The sequence below is a fragment of the Poecilia latipinna genome, unplaced genomic scaffold, assembly GCF_001443285.1.
Source record: "Poecilia latipinna isolate Pla-1442-1.1 unplaced genomic scaffold, P_latipinna-1.0 Scaffold641, whole genome shotgun sequence".
Classification (NCBI taxonomy): Eukaryota; Metazoa; Chordata; class Actinopteri; order Cyprinodontiformes; family Poeciliidae; genus Poecilia; species Poecilia latipinna.
The window spans coordinates 260884-280409 of record NW_015113257.1 but is presented as its reverse complement, the minus strand read 5'-3'; the positions used below and the strand labels follow the sequence as shown (position 1 = coordinate 280409).

The following is a 19526-nucleotide window of genomic DNA, read 5'->3' as shown; positions in this document are numbered from 1 at the left end:
GAGTCGATACTTTGTAGAACCACTTAGGGCGGGGGCGTCAAACTCATCTTCATTTTGGGCCACAAAGAGAACACAAATGTCTCCAAATGTCCAGTTGGGGCAGAATGTGCCGATCAAACTTCCTGTTAAACTTAGATTCTAAATAAATAGCTGCCTCTGCAGTAGATGAGTCGGTAAAATTAAATAATGTGGAAGCTCTTTTCACATTGATGCAATTTGGCAGCATACAAATAAAACCTGCTGTGATATAATTGATAAAAAAATTAGGGACATAATTATCTTCCCCAAAATCAATCAAATTTGGTGTCAAACGTTTGCGCAACTAAAATTTTCATTTGTGCTTCGATCATTTCGAAGATGTTAATAAAAATAGTTTCCAGAGATCACAGATGTCAAAGGTCAACCAAAGCCTCCATATTTACAAAATCAAACAAAAATTAGAGGACAAAATGCACAAACCAGCACATTTGTAACACAATTAATTGATTTGCTCATGTGGGTAGTGGAGGGCAGGTTGATCGCTGATGACTTCTAAAAACCTTCTATTAAAATCTTAATAAAGATAACGACACAAACAAAAGTTTTTGGTGCACAAAGCAGTAGAAACATTTGACACCAATTTTGTTTAAGAATGTTCTGGACTTTATTTTAGGGGTATCAGGCTAAAAAGGGTTGTGCACAAAGGCAATCCCAATTTTAAAAAAAATTGTTTTCATGAAATATTTTTGAAAACCTCGTATACTTATTAGTTACAATAACTAGTTTTGCTGGGCGACAAATTGCCCCATTAATTATTGCTGTGAACGATAATGTTGTCATTTTGAGATAATTTTCAAGTGATACATCGATAGCAATGCAAGTTGCCCCTCTCAAAGACTAATAAAGGAACATTTCTGGATATTTTAAATATCCCAAATAAAACAATCAAAAATAGAGAATAAAGCAAAAATAAAACCGTATATTAAATGGATTATGACGTGTCATAAAACATATTAATCGTCAGAATGGAAATTATTGAGCTCATTTTCAGTTTATTACGCGATTAATTGCGTATTGTGACAGGTTTGCCTATATCCTGCCTTCCACTTAATAATTATGAATTACTTTGTCAGAACCTACTGCACACCATCCTAATAAAACACATCAAGTTTGTGGTTAGGACAAAAAGTGAAACAAGCGGTCTGAAGACTTCTTCGTGGCAGGTTGTGCTCACTGAACATGAAGCGTGCATTCTTCAGAGGGCAAACAAACTGCGTGTGTAGGTTTGATGGGGCTGAGCGCAGGGATTATATACACTCCTAACGCTACATACGCACAACAAACGGCAAGATAAAGTGCTGCTTTCTTTATCCATCCCTGCACCCACATCCTCTGCATCCTTTCTGCCTTAAAACTAGCTTTGATCCCACTCTTCTCCACCAGAGACATCTTTGTCGAAGCCTCGCTCCCCCCCCCCCTTTCCCCCAAACCCCACCCCCCCCCTCCAAACCAAACCTCCTCTCTCCTCACTGTCTAATTGCTGGTTCAGTCCCGCTGCGCTTCAGTCAGCATGGAAAGACACTCTCGCGGCGGGGAGGAAATTTATCCGTCCCAGTCCAAACAAAGCGAGGAAAAGGAGGATACCTTCTTATGTCACTTTGTAACCCCCACCCTCCTTCGTCCCTCCCTCCCCAGTCGACTGGTGTCGGTGTGCCGCATCCACCTCCGGGTTTATTTCTGCCCCCGGGAGACGAACTCTTTTCACCCAGGTTGAGGCACCTGCGATTTTAGCTGCTGATAACTCTCCTCACATCTTCCGTCTATTTCTGGCAAAACAAAGTGAGCCGCTTTAGCGAAGGGGAAACCTCGCGCTTTCAATTCCTCCACAGCAGCAGCAGCATTTTATTACATGAATATTAAAAATGAAGACAAAAGGCATGAGCAGCCTCGCGTTGCCACCAATCGCCCCGGCGCCCCTCCCCGCCTGTATCAATAACAATCAGAGAGGGAAATTAAACATTTATGAGGCGTATACGGCCCTGGTGAGGATCCAATCTCTACTGTCACTGCATGGTTTACTGGGAGCTCCAAAGTGTTTGGCGGCGGTCCCTGTTAGCGTTGCGGCTGATGGAGGCCTGCTCCGAGTGTCGTCAGGCTGCCAGGAGCCGCATTAGAGAAGAGGTCCTCACTGTGAAATAATGCAGGCCGACCCCAGGGGGCCGCACGGTTCACGTGCGTTCTGAGCTAAATCATCTCCACCGCTGATGGCAGATGAAGGCTGCCGGTGCTGGCTATCGTCGAAGCTCAAGTGTGGGATACAACAAGTGGAGGTGGAGTGGGGGGAGAGGGGCACAGCTGCTCAGATGTAAGATCTGAGCTACATTTCAGCAGCTAACAGGACCTAAGAGACACACAAGATGCTATTTGGCCTTCTTTTTTTTTTTCTTTTGCTAGCGTTCATATTGCCGATTTGGATAGAAAGCATTCCAGAGGATAGACATGTCAAAATAACTGGAGGCAGAGATTTGCTTCGCCGCCTGTTTTATGTGGCCTGCAATTCAACTGAACCAGAAAATGTGACTTTCAGTATGGATGCTGAGAGGAATGCAGTCAGGGACGAGTAAACATGTATGGTCATCGTTTTGGTTTTATCAGATGGCTTCAGAGTACTGCTGTGAAATTTATTGTATCATTTATCACTTATCGTGATAAATTTATCCAAATTCCAAATAGTGGTGTTTAGAAGCCCCTAAAACTGTCCGTATTTTCAGGATTGCTTTATTTTTATTTTTTTTTAGTATTTGTCTTCACCGTTTGTTCAATCAACATGTATCAATAAATTCAAAAATGTGAATAAACGCGGCTACACTGTTAGGGATACAAAATATTTATGTGTCCCTTTATGTGGCTGGTGTCCTATGGAAGCGTATTTCAAATTACGCTTGTTATTCAAATTAGTTTGTGTTTGAAGAGCAGTATTTGTGTTTGTGAGGCTATGACTGCTGTGCCACACAGTTACCTAAAAACCGAGTAATAAACAATAAATAGTTATTGTCACTTTTATTGTTATCATCATAGCACCGCAAAATATCGTGATAAAACTTGAAGTCCATATTTCCCACCTCTATTTTAGTGGCTTTGTAGTAGGAAAACGTCTGATTATCATTAAAAATTAAAGAGCATTAAAGTGCTCTTCCTGACTCTTTTCATCCTCCTTTCTGCTCACAATGTTCTCATAACTTTCATCAGGTTTTCATCCAGGATTGTCCATCCATCCTCTTACCAACAGTGAAACGTTTCCTGACCAGGTTTCTTTCAGTGTTGGCCTTCGTCTGTGTAGATGTTATTTTACACGCAGGTGGACTCTACTTGTTTTTAATTTTGGGGAGTTCATATCCATAGCTACGCTTCATGTCGCTCTGAAACAGGGGCCAACAAACTTTTTTCAGAATCCGAGTCAGATTTACAGGCTCAGATTATGTGCCCAATCAATCAATCAATCAATCAATAAAGTTTATTTGCATAGCACATTTCCGCAACAAGGCACTTCAAAATGCTTCACATTGTAAAAACACCAAATATAAAAAGACCAATATAAATAGACCAACTTTAGAAGGAATAAAGGAATTTTTTTGTAGTATTTTCCAAAAATATCAATATCCCAAAGAAAATGTGTCCACCCACTTCATTGCAGTTTTTTTTTAAAAACATTTTTCTTTGTTTTAAAATCTAAAGATAGAAATACAATGATGATTTTTGTAAATGTGAGGACACATTTTTTTATAGATTGGTAGATATTTCTGAAAGATCTTCCAACATTTGTGGCCCTAAACTTTTATTCTGCTGGGCTGAGGGCAAAATGGCTCTTACAGAGTTTGCAGGCCCCTGATCCGCAGCATAAAACTCAGTAAAACACATTAAAGTTTGTTTATTGATGTCAAAAAGTTCAGGAGGTATAAATACCTTTTATTGTATATCATGTTAGGCCATAAAGGGTCAATCAAACTGGTCACGTTCAGACTGTACATGCAGAGACATGACTGTGGCTCTGTGAATAGTGAGGCTTCATTTAGCATGAAGTTAAGCTAAAGTTCAACATTGTGTCACTAAGAAGCCAGAGGTGACCGTTGTGATGCGTGCAAACTCTGACCAGAATACACGCCTCCGAGGTTTAATATCTATTTAAAGGATTTAGTATAATTCGCAGCGCACTGATCAGAGAAAAAGAATCAAGTCGGTGACATCATGCTGATGTCTGGTGACTGTAACCCAGGGGAATCGCTGCTTTTTTAAATAGATCCATCTCACAGTCTTAGAGTTCAATGTTTGACAGCAGTAACCTTGTGGCCACTGAAAGTAACAGCTACTGCTTCTCTTACACAGATGGTTAAAAGACCGTGTTAAATGCTATATGTAGCATCCATAGTGTTTTTGGTTTGGCTCAATCATGGCGTTCTACAAACAGATTTATTCACCACAGCCTTAAACAGGGTGATAATTCAATAACGTTGTAGAAAAATCAACACACTGTTTGCGTCTTTTCAGCCCTCGGATAGAAACTATCCACAAGAACACGACAGCTACTCTCCCCAAACTGAAACTCTTAATACCAAGCACGATTATAAATTGTTTTCTTCGGTTCCGATGATCTGACTCATACTTATCCGCTGCGTATTTCGCGGTGCTCTTTAAATGGGAGTTCCTTTGTCACAGATGATTCAGTTTGCACCAGCTTCACCGTCGAGCGGATGGCGGTGCGGACTGGGAGGTCTGAAGTTACCATAGTGACACACCAGTCAATCTGGCAGTGACTGAATGGTGACTCACTATTGGCCAGTTTACTCTCTGAACAACACTTGCACGCCTGTTTCCACAAGAGGCTAACTGAATTTTACTTGGTAAATTAAAATTTGTAAAAATGTAACAATAAAACTCAAAATAAGTCAAATATTGCAGAAGGTAATTCACCAAAATACATTTTCACCACAGTAATTGTCTTATGTGGCAGTATGTGATGTTCAGGTAAGATATTTAAATGTTTATAGCTACAGGAACTGGAATCATTCAAAGGTCAGCCTTAAAGGTTTTATTTCAGTTTTTATTTAGCACAATTTAAAACTAAATATCTGCTAACGTAGCATTGCATGGCACTGATATGAACAGTTTCAGTTTTAGTTGTTTTAAGTGGCTAAAGTCAGCTAAAACAGTTAGCATACATCTGATTAGCCATTAAATGTTAGCAACCCTTCCCCACCTGTTGCCACACACTGCTGGACAGCTGGCTGAAAGAAGACTTTTCCCTCGCTTCTATAGGTGAGACTAATTTGTCTGTTTTGAAATATTTCCACAGCATCAGCACAGAAACTACCTGGACATCTACCCATCAATCTGCTTTAAAACTGCACTCAACGTGTCCATTAAACAACTAGCAGCAAGTTTACAACCCGAATACATAGCAAGACTAATAAATGAACCAACAAACCTGTTGCGCCACAATGCTGCACTGAAAAGAACAAACTGACTAAAATTATAAGACTTGTAGTTGAACGGTAAAGCTACACATAGTGGCTGTTTATCCAATTGTTTTGCATGTGCCCATGTATTAAATTATCAACATGTTATGTCGACATATGTTAATCTGTTAACTGACCACGCCTCCTTTGTACCACCAGATAACAGGTTCATCTGAAATCATGTCATGCTTTTCTATTAAAGATATTTGTGCAAATGCTGTGATTCTGTTGTTTTTTATTCAATGTTAATATACAGCGTAGGCCGAATGATGACCAAAGATGCTTCAAAACAAGTTTTAATATTTATGAAACATTTATTCTATATACGAAAACACAATGAAAAAAGGAGATTTTTATATTTGCTGGCATTAGGAACACTAGGAGTTTTATTGAAAGCGTTTGTGGTTTGTTAAACCTTTAAAACACGGGGATTCAACTATTACTAATTAATATTTCTAAAATCCTCTAATTCTAATGAACCTCCTGTTTTCTTGTCTCTTTCTAAAAATAAATTACCATTAACTTTTACTGCTATTTAAAAAAAAAAACCTGCCTTGTCCTTGTACTATCTATATTGGTGACTAACAAGAATGAGGAGCGCTTGACTAAATGTAATACAATCAAGATTTAATTAGCCGTATTTGATAGCAGTTGTGTGTTTCTCCTGTTTTCCATCCTCAAACTGCAGGTCTGAATGTTCTGGCTAGGAGCTTCCAGCCTGCTCCGGCGATGAAGAGTGGGGGAGGGGGGCTTAAAGTCACTTTTGCAGGGGTTTTGTAAACACCGAACTTTCTCTGTAGTCCTTCTAACACCAATATTCTGTAACCTGAGTGCTTCTGGACACTCTGACATTGGCTATTATACCCCGCTGCCTGTGGCATGTACTTTGCCGCGGCTGAGATAGCATGCAGGTCCTCCTCTCACACACCCAGGGGAGATGTGCTTCCACTCAAAACCCTGCTTCTTCTCACAAGCCATTTTTCAGAGCATTTTTAACAAATTATGCTTTTAAAAAGTAATGGAAACGAAATGGGCCATTTCGGAGAGTGGTGGGGATGTGCTCCCAGGGTGCCCTGGTCTAAATGACACCCGTGTTGGCACACCAATTTTACCACTTCAGCCAAGCATGGCTAACAACGTCTGGGTGACAGTTCAGGGTTCTTTCCTAATGTACAAGTCGAGTTTAGCTGTTTATTTTAATGCAGTCTTGCTGAAGATAAAACAGAGGAGAAATCACATACAGTGTTGGGGAAAAAATGGGTTTTTGGGCACTTACAGATAGAAGTGGGCATTTATCATATCGTTTATCACTTATCGTGATAAATTTCTTATCAGGATATGAATTCTGATGTATCGTTGTCCAATAAATTCCAATTAATTTGAGTTTAAAAACCCCAAAACTTGTTTTACTGGGGAATGTTTTTCAGGAGCAGCATTTATGTTTGTGGTGAGTCTTGAACTCTGACCTTAACTGAGGTAAGTGAAGCCTGCAGTGATTTACATGTTGTTCTGGGTTCTTGTTAGTTTGCGACCGAAGAGAAAGACAGACTGGAGCCAGCAGTTGTAGAGTACTCAATACTTTTCTCTTATCTTTAGTTCAGTTCAGTACACAGCATGGCATATCAGGTCACAACTAGAAGAGGGAGAATCTCCCTCTCACCTGAACCACCTGGCTTTTAAAGGATTGGCTCCCACCAGGACTAATTAGAGGGGTGGAGACAATCACATTTTCAGAAAGAAAAACATTTGCACTAAACTATTCCTACAAAAAAAAATGTCTACACAGTTACAATTAACTCAAGCAAAACTAGAAACAAAAACAATCTGGGCCCAAACAAAATCCAAAATACATCCCTCCTCCCTGTCAGAAAATGGATTTTCCCAATGAGGCTGATTGGAAACACCAGGTCCTGGTCAGCACTGCTCATGGGTGCACTTCCATGGCAACACATAACCAGGTGACCTCAAAGAGATGAGAAGATGATTAAAACAAGTGAATAAATCAAACCACCTGCCAAAACAATACATCCACCCAAATAAACCAGAATATACAAGGCACACAAAAAACAGCACCTGTTAGGGAGGGGGTAAATCCCTCACAGTTCTTTTGTGACTTCCTACATTAATCTCTATTGAGTTCTTGGAGTAATTTTGGTTGGCCGCTCACTCCTGGGAAGATTTATGTTTGTTCCATGTTTTCTCCATTTTTGAATCTCAAAGATGCCAATAAGTTTGTCTTCATCTAATCTTGAATTTATTTAGAATTGGGAATGATGTGTTGCTTTTTGTGATATTTTCGCATCCTTTATGCTGTGAGACAAGTTTTATTTAGGTGTTTTCCTGATTCTACAGGTTTATTCTGATTTCTGAGTCTGGTTGTGGCTAGTGAAGCTGAACTCTTTAAGGGAGTTTTAACACATACTAGTACGGCAGACTCGGTTCGACTGGGGACCAAAATTGTAACATTTGCTACATTTTCAGCTGGTGTGGTTCTCATTCACACTGCAAACAATTCAAACCTTTAAAATAACCTGTTCACCTCCTCCCCTGTTATGATGCTACACCAAGAACTACTGAAGGAAAACAACATGAAAACTTCACAAGACATGAGAGCAACTTCCTTCTTCACAAGATGTAAACAAAACTGGGATTGTTGTAGGATTTCTCTTTTGTCTTTGGTAAAAGACCACGAGCCATTCCTCCTGCTAACGCTAGACTCTTGTTTTTGTTGTATTTGTCCAGAATGCCCTGTGCTTTAGTCCACTTCCTGCTTTTGGAGCAGTACCCGGTCCACATGCATCCACATATTCATTGGAACATCATCAGAGTTCACTTAAGTCGGACAGAGACCTGGGATTGTAGGCGGACAAGAGTTTGCTTTTTTGGTAAGCATCAGAGTTCAATGACGCATTCACACCTTTCCAAACAAACCGGACTTTCTAGACAAATCGGAATAAAGTTTGATGTGAATGCACCCAGAGAAACATGTGGTTCATCACAGTTAAGTCGTTGTTCAACAACAGGAGGTGACAGAGTATGCCTCTTTTTCAACAAGGCACCAGGTTGGTATGGATTGTTTTTTCCATGAACAAATCATTTGAAAACGTCACATTATTTGTACTGAAGTTATTTTGTCTGATATTAGAATGTGTATAATGATCTGAAACATAAAAGTGGCACCAAAGAAAGACAGAAGAAATGTGTAATGAGGACAAACACTTTTTTCCACAGCTCTGTACATAGATACAATCTCCTCTTTCCACTCTGGTTGGAAATGTCACAGTCCATCGGGCAAACCTCGAAGCGTAAAAGCAGAGACGTTGAGTGCAAGACGCGCTGTGAGTGAACACGGAGTGAAACTGAGTGAAAAGTTGTGCACTTCCAGAGCATGGATAATGCAAACATACAAATGCCTCTACCAAGCGCAGCGGCCAATTGTGTTTGTTTTGATTAAATTACTCTGAGCGTGAGTTACATCAATGACAAAAATGTGTTTGCCAAAAAAAGAAAAAAAAAGTAATGCCCTGAGGAGTAAACTACAAACATAATATCACACAAATAGATGCAGGAGATTCACATGGGCATGCAGAGTGTTTACAACAACAGCTTACCCGCCCAATGAGCACCGGCTCGGGCCCTCGGTACTCCTCGATCACAAAGAACTGGTTCCAGAGCCAGCTCCTGCGGCGGCGGGGGCTCCGGCCCCACTGAGGGTCCTCGACCCGTTCAGGCCCACCCTGACTCCTTCCAGGCTGAACCTCACCGACTCCGTTGACAGAGTACGCCTCTTCCTCTGAACTTGGTCCTGGATAGTGACCATCAATTACACCGCCATCACCCCCATTACTCAAACTGCTCCTTTTGCTACCAATCTCAGTCACTTCTGTTCTAAGTTTAGACATGAAGGATGTAGCAGAAGTTTCAGGGCGGCTCAGCGTGTCAATTTTGTCAGCCAGGTTGTTGCCACTTAGTTGGAAGGCCAGGCTTGGCATTGGTGTTTCGTCAGCCCCGGCATTATGGCCGTGTCTTCCCGGCTCTTTGATTCGCTCAAGCAAGACGTCTGCGGACTCCGGGTGAGGTAAGACTTGTTGCTCTTTGCTTGACGTTGCTCGCAAGTCCTCATCTTCCTCTGAAAGGCCAGTGGCCTGCGGGACGCCGCAGCCTTCCCCCCGACAGAGGAAGAGGAAGAGGAGCGCCACGTGCGGCGCCGCAGCGAGGCGTTCACGGATCATGACAGCTTTACTACAGTTGCTTCTTCCTGACTTCTCTGCCTCGCCTCTCCTCAGAGCACGCCGCCTTCATCTCGGAGATTTTCCTCGCACATTTCCATGCGGCGCACATGCTTGCCCAGGATCACCTAAGAGAGGAGACATAATTAGCGCAATGTGGAACATGTTCATTAATATGACTCGCAAGTGCTTCGAGACACACGGGAGGAGGAAAAAAAAGAGGCATAAAAGTTGACATCTTACTCATTATCTAACACAGGGTGGTGTGGAGAGAGAGGGGGGAGAGGGGTGGTATTTTAAGACAAATTTCTACATGAATGTTTCTCTGCTGTTTGTTGAGCAGCTTTGTTTGCTCATCTGAGCACTCTGCCAGCTGCAGTAAAAATAGCAGTGCTTTTCTTCTACAGAGTGGTGCAATAAGAACGTCTCCCCCCCCCACACTCTTACGAACAAGAAAAAAGGGGAAGAGCTACTTCGTGCTGTCGCAGGTGGATCTCGCTCTTGATCTCATCGGCAGACGAGAGAGATAAGTGTGAGGACTTTGAATTTTTCAATTAATTTAGAGCCCAAGGGCCCGGTGAAGAGGTGGAGCTCAGGTACTTTACTGCGCCTTGTCACACACAATTGCCTGGACAGGAATTGATTGATGCCGTCCCCAAAGACGGCCCCCCACATGCTACAATGCCCAATAGATGAAGAAGTTCCCCCTTCAGAGATTAATTAGGCTCATAAATAATATAATCGATGACTTGCTCTTATTTCCCAAAAGTTTAATGATCTCCGTTTCATTTGCATACGAGTCAGATACGAGCGGGCCATTGATCTGTGAAGTTTGATGCAGTGGAAGGTGTCAGTAACTAGACTCAGTTGAAAATGCATGATTGCACTTTCGCTCTCCCCCTACCCCATTTTGTCCCACGTGCATCCATCACTCTGCCTTACTTTTTCCCATGAACGGAATAATTCTGGCGTCTGCTTCCACCTTTGTGCACACATGGAAGCGTGTGCTATAATTTCCACAGAGCTGAAGCATATGAGTCATATATATACACATAGGCACGTTGTTTCCGCTGTTTTCTTTGCATGGCTGTGGTTCTTTTCTCTACAAAGTCAACATCAACTCTTCTTCACAGGATTGTATCATCAGTCACATCGTGGGTTTCTTTGTATTTTTTCAGTTTGATGTGCTGCGATATTCAGGAGTAATTTTGGATGGCCACACTCTCCGGGGATGCTTCGTCTGGTTAATCTCTTGAATTTCTTGAGAATGGGACATGATCTGTTACTTTTGGCGTCACTTGATGCTGTAAAACAGAATCACTTCCAGGGCTGTCAGAAATATCTTCGCAACCCAATCCAGGCTGTTCGTTTATCATGTGTGGTTAAATATTTTAGCTCCGGTGTGATATCGAGCTTTTTCAGCATACTTCATGCCGCCAGACAGGTCCTATTCTTTCAATTAATGACTTTCTTGACTTTCCAGACCTCAGGCTGAAAGGTGTGACTATATAGTGAAATTGAACCAAGCACTTCATAAAAGTAGAATATTTATAAGTTAATTCAAGATTTAAAGGGTGGGAAGTACTTTATGTAGGGCCAGGTTGCTTTTATTGCTTTATCTCTTTCACGAATGGTTAATCATTTGAAAGACCGGCTTTTGTATTCATTCAGGTTATTCCTGTTGACTATAACATGACAAATACTTTCCTACAACACGGCAGCAACAAAGACTGACATAGGACAAAACATAGTTCCTCTCATGCCCAGATAAGCATGTGCTTTGATCCACTTAAAGGCCGAGCGTCCCTATCCTGCACGAGTGCAGCAGCCTTTGATAGTACAGCATAATGAGAACCATAACACGGTCCGATTTATCCACACTGATATTCTCCAAACTAAATGAAGGACACGTAGAAATGAAACGTGCTTTTTTTTCCTCCCTTTCTCCAGATACTGACCCACTTGAAACAAGTAGATATTTGATCATGAGGCATATAAAGTAATTTCTGCCCTTCTTGCTTTGAATTCTCTCTAAAGGAAACCCACCTACCAGTTCCCCTCTTTTTTTTGCACATCTCATTTCATTACGCGCACCAATTACACAAGCCGTCCATATGTAATGCCTGATGTTCTACATCTGTTTGCCAGCATCTTTAAAAAAAAAAAAATTAAATAAATAAAAATCGCTGAAAAATCCAAGTGACTCCTCCAAAATACTTTTGTCTTCCCCAGCTATTGTGCATTAGCAGAGACTGAGCTCGCGGCGTACGTTCCTCTCTGCCAGCTTTACTCCAAAGCCCACGTTGCCAGCAGTACATGTCATTCAACGTTGTTTGAAGTCTTTAGAGATGTGTGTGTGTGTCTAGTGTAAGGCAAGGAAAGAGGATGAAAGCGCGAGGACGATTTGCTGTTGCTGGCTTGGAATGGAATGATGAGTGGTGACATAGCTCCAAATTGCAAATCGCTGTTTCAGTCTCACTTCCACTCTGCATTGAGTCGCTTCACTGCAACAAGGCTATTTCATTTTTATTAAAAATAGCCTGTGCATGTCAGGCCTTTTACATGGGGGGGGGGAGATAAAGGGGGAAATGGGAGGCATGGAGGGAGCAAAGGAGGTGAGTGGTGGTGAAAGTACTTTGGAATGGGGGTAGGAGTGTGTTGGGGGGCTCAGGCTCTGCTCCATTTGCACATCGCCTGCTCTTTTTTTATTTATTTATTTATCTTTCCTCCAGCCTCTACCATTCGTCTTAATGCCCTCAGTCCTCTCATCCATCCCCACAGTCTCTTCCCTCCTCAGTGCACATGGGCAAATCTCTTAAGTCCATCCAAATCGGACGGGTGAAGAGAGCCACACTGTACTCAGCACATCAGTCTCCTCATTATTGTCAAGGTTTGACACTCAGACAGCTTAAGTGATACAACAGCAAACTCATTGTGCTGACGAAGTGTTCAGTCGTGTACTTTATTTGTCAAATAAAACCGCCTCCACCCCTAAAAGGATGATATACCTACAGCGCTTTGCACTTGATCCCCGACCATTAGAACCGCAAACTTCAATGTATTTTATTGGGTTTCTCATGTGATAAATCAATTCAACGCAGTAGTAGGGAGTACATTTGGGGTGGAAGGAAAATTATAAATGGCTTTTTTCTCTCTCTCTCCCTCTCTCTTTTTTTACAAATAAAAAATATAAAAAGTGTAATTTCATTTTTTGTGTGTGTTTTCACCTTCCCTTCAGTCTGACGCCCCTACATAAAATCCAGCTCAATCAACTGAGTTCAGAAGTACCTAATTAGTAAATCGTCCAACTGTGTGTAGAATAAATCTAGCTGTTCTCTGAAAGCCTCAGAGGTTTTGTTAGTGAACACAAGTACAAAGAAACTACAACCTGAAGAACAAGGAACGAAGCAGACAAATCAGGGAGAATTTTAAAGCAATGCTTTGTTCTAAGTAAACACGGAGCTTTGAACGTCTTGCGGAGCGTTGATCAATCCATCGTCCAGGAGTGGAAAAGAGTATGACGCAACTGCAACCCTACCAGGACAAGGCTGTCCACTTAAACCAGCAAGCCGGGATAGGAGAGCGTCAATCAGAGGAGCAGCCAAGAGGCCTGTCACAACTCAAGAGGTGCGCCAACTCAGTCGACGCGACGACTATTTGTACAACTCTCAAATCCAGTTTTTATGGAGGAGTGGGAAGAAGAACTCCATAGCTTGAAGAAAAACATTTGCAGTTCGCAAAGAAGCTGTAGGGAGCTCATCAGAGTAAGGGGCTCTGCTCATATTAGACTAAAATTTACCTTTTTGACCTACAAGCAAAGTAGTATGTATGGAGGAAAGTTAACTCTGGAGCTTTAGAGCAACGTCCTTATAGTGAAGCATGGCGGTGGCAGCATCATGTTACGGGCATGCTTTTCTTCAGCAGGAGAACAAACAGTTGGTAGGAGGTTCACCTTCATGTGTGAGATTAACTAAATATTTCAGTAATAGATTATCCTGATGATAAATCAGATAATTATCACATTCTGCAGTTTTCATTTGACCACTTAAGTCTTTTCTAATACAATATTGGAAATACAATGAAACATGCAAACAAGCAATTTTACTATTTTTTTAAAACAATACAATAAACATTTTACAGCATGTAGATAAATAACACAGCATTCCTTTGTTTACACTTGACTGTTTATAGCAAAGGATCCATATGCAGTCAAAAATAATAATCATTGTAACCCTTTCTGCTTGAGTTGACATCAATATAGTGTCAGGCTGATCTGTCGGTTATTTTTTCAATTAAATGATTAATAATTGGACAGCCAAAGGTGCTTAATAGAAGATTTGTTTTGCAGAATTTTAACCAGGTGAAGCTAAAGCTAAGTCTCTTGAGGACCTCTGGGTAGAACATATTTACAGACAAAAAAGGTTTCATCTTGAGTGCAAAATGTGAATATTCTGGTTCAGTTTGGGCTTAATTACTGCTCTTTCATCAGATGGCCTTTTTAGAGACTGCATACACCTGTTATTGGTTAATCGATTACTAAATTAGTTGATTAATCGTTTCAGACCTATGCAAGAATGGAAAAGTCAATGTCCAGATGTACGATTTGACAACATATATAGATGCTATCTGTCCAATCTGACTGCTATTGAACCATTTTGAAGTATCTATATGAAGGATGAGAGAGACAAAACCCAGACGGCCTACACCAACAATTGCAGCAATAGGTGGTTCTGTAAGCATTGAGGGGGGTCAGAATACGTCTTCTGCATCCCACACTTTTCAGATTTTTATTTGAAGAAAATGTTTAAGCATATTTATGATTCCAACTGCTTTGCACTTAGGTACCATTTTGAGTTGATCTAGCACATAAAATCCCAACAGAATTCATAAAAGTTTGTCGTCATAATGTGGCAAAATTTGGAAAAGTTAAGGGTTTTTTTTTATAAACAGTAAAACAAAGGCCATTAAATGTCCTACAGCACACGATGCCTCACTGCAGCCTCTCTTTGCTCTGGGTTACACACCAAAGCCCCCTGACACACACACGCGCACACACACGCGCGCGCACGAAAACAAACACGCAGTCACTTGTGAACCATTATTAGCATCGTGATACAATAAACAGCCCCCGGAGCGCGACCTTGTCTTGTTAGAGCAAACCGGGAAAATGACCTACTTGATGCATGTTAATGTGATTAAACACACTTGGGCTAACTATTATAATGAACGCGACGTCCTAAAAATACAGCTGTCAGCAAATAGCCGGCGTCCACGCGCTCACTGAGCCAGCAGCAGCGTTTTTTGGAGGAAAGTGAGCGTCTCCGCACGCGGCAGGTGAGAGTACCGCGCGTGCACGGCGGGCAAGCTCGCGCGCTTACATACACACAAACATTGCCAATGAATAAATAAATGAATGATGAAATCGAGCCGTCTGTCAGACGCTGGCGCTCAGCTCACTGAACCAAAAATAATAGTTTGCGTCCTCTCAACAATCCCTCACCCAGCCGACTGAAATTTCACCTAAACAGTTCGCACATGTTCGTGGAAACAAACGCTGCATCTGTGCTCCAATTCAAACTGACAGTCAAACACTTGTAAACCGCCTCTTGGTTTAGATAGGAGCCCCCGCAGATAAAACAAGCGAGCGTTAAACTAGACGAGCGACTGCTGGAAACTTGCCACATCACTGTGAGGATTTCTTTTTTTCTTTCTTTTTTTTTTTTAAAGAAGTGATTCATTTGGGTAAGGGAGAGCTTACCGTGTGTTCCGCGGCGGAGTTCCTGCGGTTTAACGCAGCTGAAATGAGTCCAGCGAGGGGGGGGCGGGAATGATGCTGAGGTTCATGCGAGCTCAACGTGAAGTCTGTCCACTTAGCCCAGTCTCCCTCACGCTCCGTCTATCCCTCGCTTCCTCCCTCGCTGTGCGTTTCTACCCCTTTCTCTCTTCCCCGCTCTCCATTAGTTTGTAACTGCCACAGAAAAAGACCCGTAGTTACACTAAAAGCCTTCTATTTTTGACAGATGTGACCAATGAATAACACAGACAGGATAAACTGTCTCTCGTCACCCATAAATATCCGTTTTAATTGGTTGCAGGTTTCATTTTGTTTTTATCCCATAACACTAATAAGGTCTTCATCACCATAACCTGTTTGTGAATCAGATATATAAGGCAGCCCTGAGGATCTTGTCCTCAAAGTTGATCTGATAGCTGGAGGGAAAATGGGCTAGCAGAAGGATTTGAGTGAGTCAGACAATGTCTAAATTGTGACAGACATCCTGGCCAGACCACCAGCCAAAACTCTTGTGGGATGTTCCTGCTCCGCAGCAGTCAGGGTCCATCAAAAGCGACTTGAGGAAGCCTGACCCGGATTAGCTTCTGTTCCGTTGTTCAAATTGCTGGGAAAGAAGCTGGTTCTCATAGAAAAGTGTCAGAACGGAGAGTGGCTATTGTATTTTGACAGACCTGTCAGGATGTCACTGCTAACCATTGGACCATCAGCAATGGAAGAAGTTTTTCTTCTGCTTTTACCTGCCAAACACATGGCACCAGGATACACACTATGAGGAAAAAGGCAAGCTGGCAGAGGCAATGTTTGGGAAACACCGTGTCTGTCCTTCCCTTTGCTTCAACGCATATCATCAAAGCATTGCTGGCATCTGCGTGCACCCTCTCAAGGAATAGTATTCCCTGAATTTCATAGGTCCTTTCAGAAGGAAAATGTTTCCTGCAGCAAAAATACATTTATGGAATGGTTTAAGGAGGACAACAATGAGGATGTGTTGTCAACTTGCCCTCCAGATTTCCCAGATTTCAAACCAATTGATCTTCGGTTAACCGGCACGGTTAACCAGTGCGATTCCTAAAGATCCCAACTCACAAGTTATGGGACTTCATGGATTTGCTGATACCTTCAAGAAGTTTCTGCAAGAGTCCAAGCAACAAGTGTTCAAGGCACTCTTTTTTTTGGCAACAAAAGTGGGAGTGGGAGCAGGGAGCCATTTGGCCTGATTAGTGTATGTTTTCTGTAATGTTCTTCTGTGTCTTATAGTCCACTAGAGCACAACCCATGCACAAAATCATAATCAGAAACTTTGCACTTCTCCTATTTCTACCCCTCTCCAGCGTCGCCAGAAAATTGGCACTTAGTTCTACATTTAAAGGCACCATACGACAAACAGCTTTCTGAATTTGCTTAAAAGATGTCATCTGGTTGACTCTAATTATCCCCCTTGTCAAGCTTTTGTGCTGCATCCTATTTTAGGAGTGGACACTTCAGTATCGCCATGACTCAGGAACAGATGGAAGATTGTCAGCACAATTGGCTGTATATTCTTGTGGCAATAATATCTGGTGCCCACACCGATTTATTTAATCTAAATGATTCATTTAGTTAATCTTAGCACAGACACACAACAACTGCAAAGATAAAGTATACCCTCTTTCAGATTTAAAGGTATAAACTTGATCTTTACCAGATTCAAAAAATTATCAAGCTATCAAACTTATCAAAATTGTCCAAAAGATACTACCATGTCATTATTTATGAAGTAAACATTTGAAACCCAATCTGTAAAAAGCTAAGTACACGCCAGTACCCTGTAGACACACATTTAGCTGTTATAACTTGAAGTAGCCGTTTCCTCAAGGGCTATTTGTTCCTACATTAATTTGAGGATTTTTGGGTCACTCTATTGCAACATAGCTTCGGTTAATTGAAGGTGTCAGCCTATTTGTGCATGTCTCCCTTGCAGTATAATCCAACCACAGCCTTTCAGTGGGATTGAGGCCAGGACTGAGTCAAATACATCTTCATCATTTTTGTTGTCACCTTTGTACACCCCGGCCTTGGTGTGAATTTCACGGTTTTCAGCTGTGAATAATCTCACTGTAGAAAACTGGGATTGCAGGAGAATGACCTTTTTAACCCTTCCCAGATTTATGGGCAGCAACCGTTGCTTCTCTAAATTCATAGCCGACACCTTTCCTTCTGGGCGCTGTGTTAAACCACACCTGTATGCTTTTAATCGCACTTGATGATTATCAGCTTTTCAATTGCATTTCATCTGCAGCTTGTGTATATTGGATTGCTTCATGTTTAATCAATAATGAAATATTTGTGTTTTTATCATGAAGAAACACTTGGGTACCATTGAAAAGGTCTCGGAGCAAGACTACTTAAGAATGCTGTACCTTTAGAAAGTGCAGTCTCGACCAGTCAAGATTGATTGAGTCATTGCAGTAAGTGGGAAACTAGAGATCCTCAAAGGAAGTTACAAAGAGATAGCATAACCCTAAGGGCACTTGTCAGATCTCTTGTACCCAGCAGTGTGCAGAGGTTTATTAATGCCAAGTACAGAGCAGGCACAAAGTGAAGTCAAGGAGCAGTAGGAAGGGTTTGAGAGTGGACTGTGCAAAACATGTTCAGAGCTCATCCCTCCGTTTTTGTTGGAAGACTTCTGCTGCTCATTTGATTTTTAAACCTAAGTGTTCTTTTTCTCAGTCTTTAAATGAGTCTTTCCCTACCAGCTTTCAAGTCTGAACCATCCGTTTTGTTGCTATGCCTTCCAAAAGTATCCGTACCCCTTGAGCTTTTTCCTATTTTGCTCTATTATGCTCTACGGATCGCATTAAGGCTCTCTGAGTCGTAACATTCTCAGTGTTGACTGGATGTAAAGTGTCTGCGAACATCAGATTTCAAATCATCATTCAGACTGAGGTTTAGCTGTTCACAGGTGGCTGTCGTCCCCAACCCTGCCAGAATCACGTGTCCACTCTAGATTAACCTAAATCTCTTTATTTGATTTTCTTTTATATTTCTGTAAATAAATTAACTGCTCCGTCTTGGCTTCAGATGGCATTTGTTGCGAATTGGAGCTAAATGAACTAAAATCTTTCTTGTTCCCCACTCTGTGTTACAGTTTGGATGATATTGTCAGGGTATTTAGCAGTGTGTGCTTTCTGACACATGCTGTATATTATACTTTGGATGCAGGCCAAAACGTGGCATATGGGTCTCATCTGACCAGAGCACCTTCTTTCACTTTTGCTGCATCCCCCTGGAAAATCGCAAACAAGACTTCTTAAGGTTTTTTCTCAAAAAAGGCCAAATTTTGTGCAGTACAGAATGAATAGTTGCTGAGGTTTGTGCTTGTAATGTGACAAAATGTGAAACATTCAAGGGGGGGATGCTGTTGCAAGTCACTGTGTTTCTTTTTTTTTGTTTTTTTTTTTGTTTTTTGTTTTTGCTTGTGCTCAATAATCCCTCTATTATTGGTCTTCCAATGGTGGTTATCATAGATCAGATTGGTGAATAATGCTTCTCCTCCTCACTCTCACAGACGCAGTCGATCAGACATTGGTTGGAGAGGACATCTCTGCTCATGCTGCTGTCAGGCATCCTTGCGTGTGATTTATTTTGCACTGTTAATAGCATATAGACACGCTGACTGCACACATATGGATGTGTTCACCATTTAAATTTTTGTCACACACAATAAATCAAAACACTTATGAATTAGCTCATCACAGCTTCATGGGAAAACAGATTTCCAAGCAACGCTTGCCCAGGTGCCATAAAACACCTCCCATGTGGGAACCTCTAGGCAAGTGTTTTCACTAGAAATTCAAGAAGGTGTGGTTTCACGATAGGATTAACCACACAATTTCTTTCACCGCGTCTTTCCGCAGAGTCATTGTCATTTGAATAATAACTTGTATTTATGAGCGCGGCGCTCACACAAAACGAACAGGCAAGTTCAGCCAAATCTCATTTATTCATTAATTTATTGACGCGTCAACGAAA

The 19526-nt window shown here is 41.5% G+C and overlaps 1 protein-coding gene across 1 annotated transcript in view; it reads right to left on the bottom strand.

Annotated features, from left to right (window-relative positions):
• The window catches only part of LOC106954252 (cadherin-24-like), a 32491-nt gene extending 16810 nt beyond the window's left edge, over positions 1 to 15681 (bottom strand). The window contains exons 1-2 of the mRNA XM_015043591.1: positions 15480 to 15681; positions 9104 to 9849 (exon numbers count right to left, since the gene is read on the bottom strand). Of these exons, the coding sequence (XP_014899077.1) occupies positions 9104 to 9724 (621 nt within the window). The 5' untranslated portion in view covers positions 9725 to 9849; positions 15480 to 15681. The remainder of the gene's footprint in view (positions 1 to 9103; positions 9850 to 15479) is intronic.
• Between the last annotated feature and the right edge of the window lie 3845 nt (positions 15682 to 19526).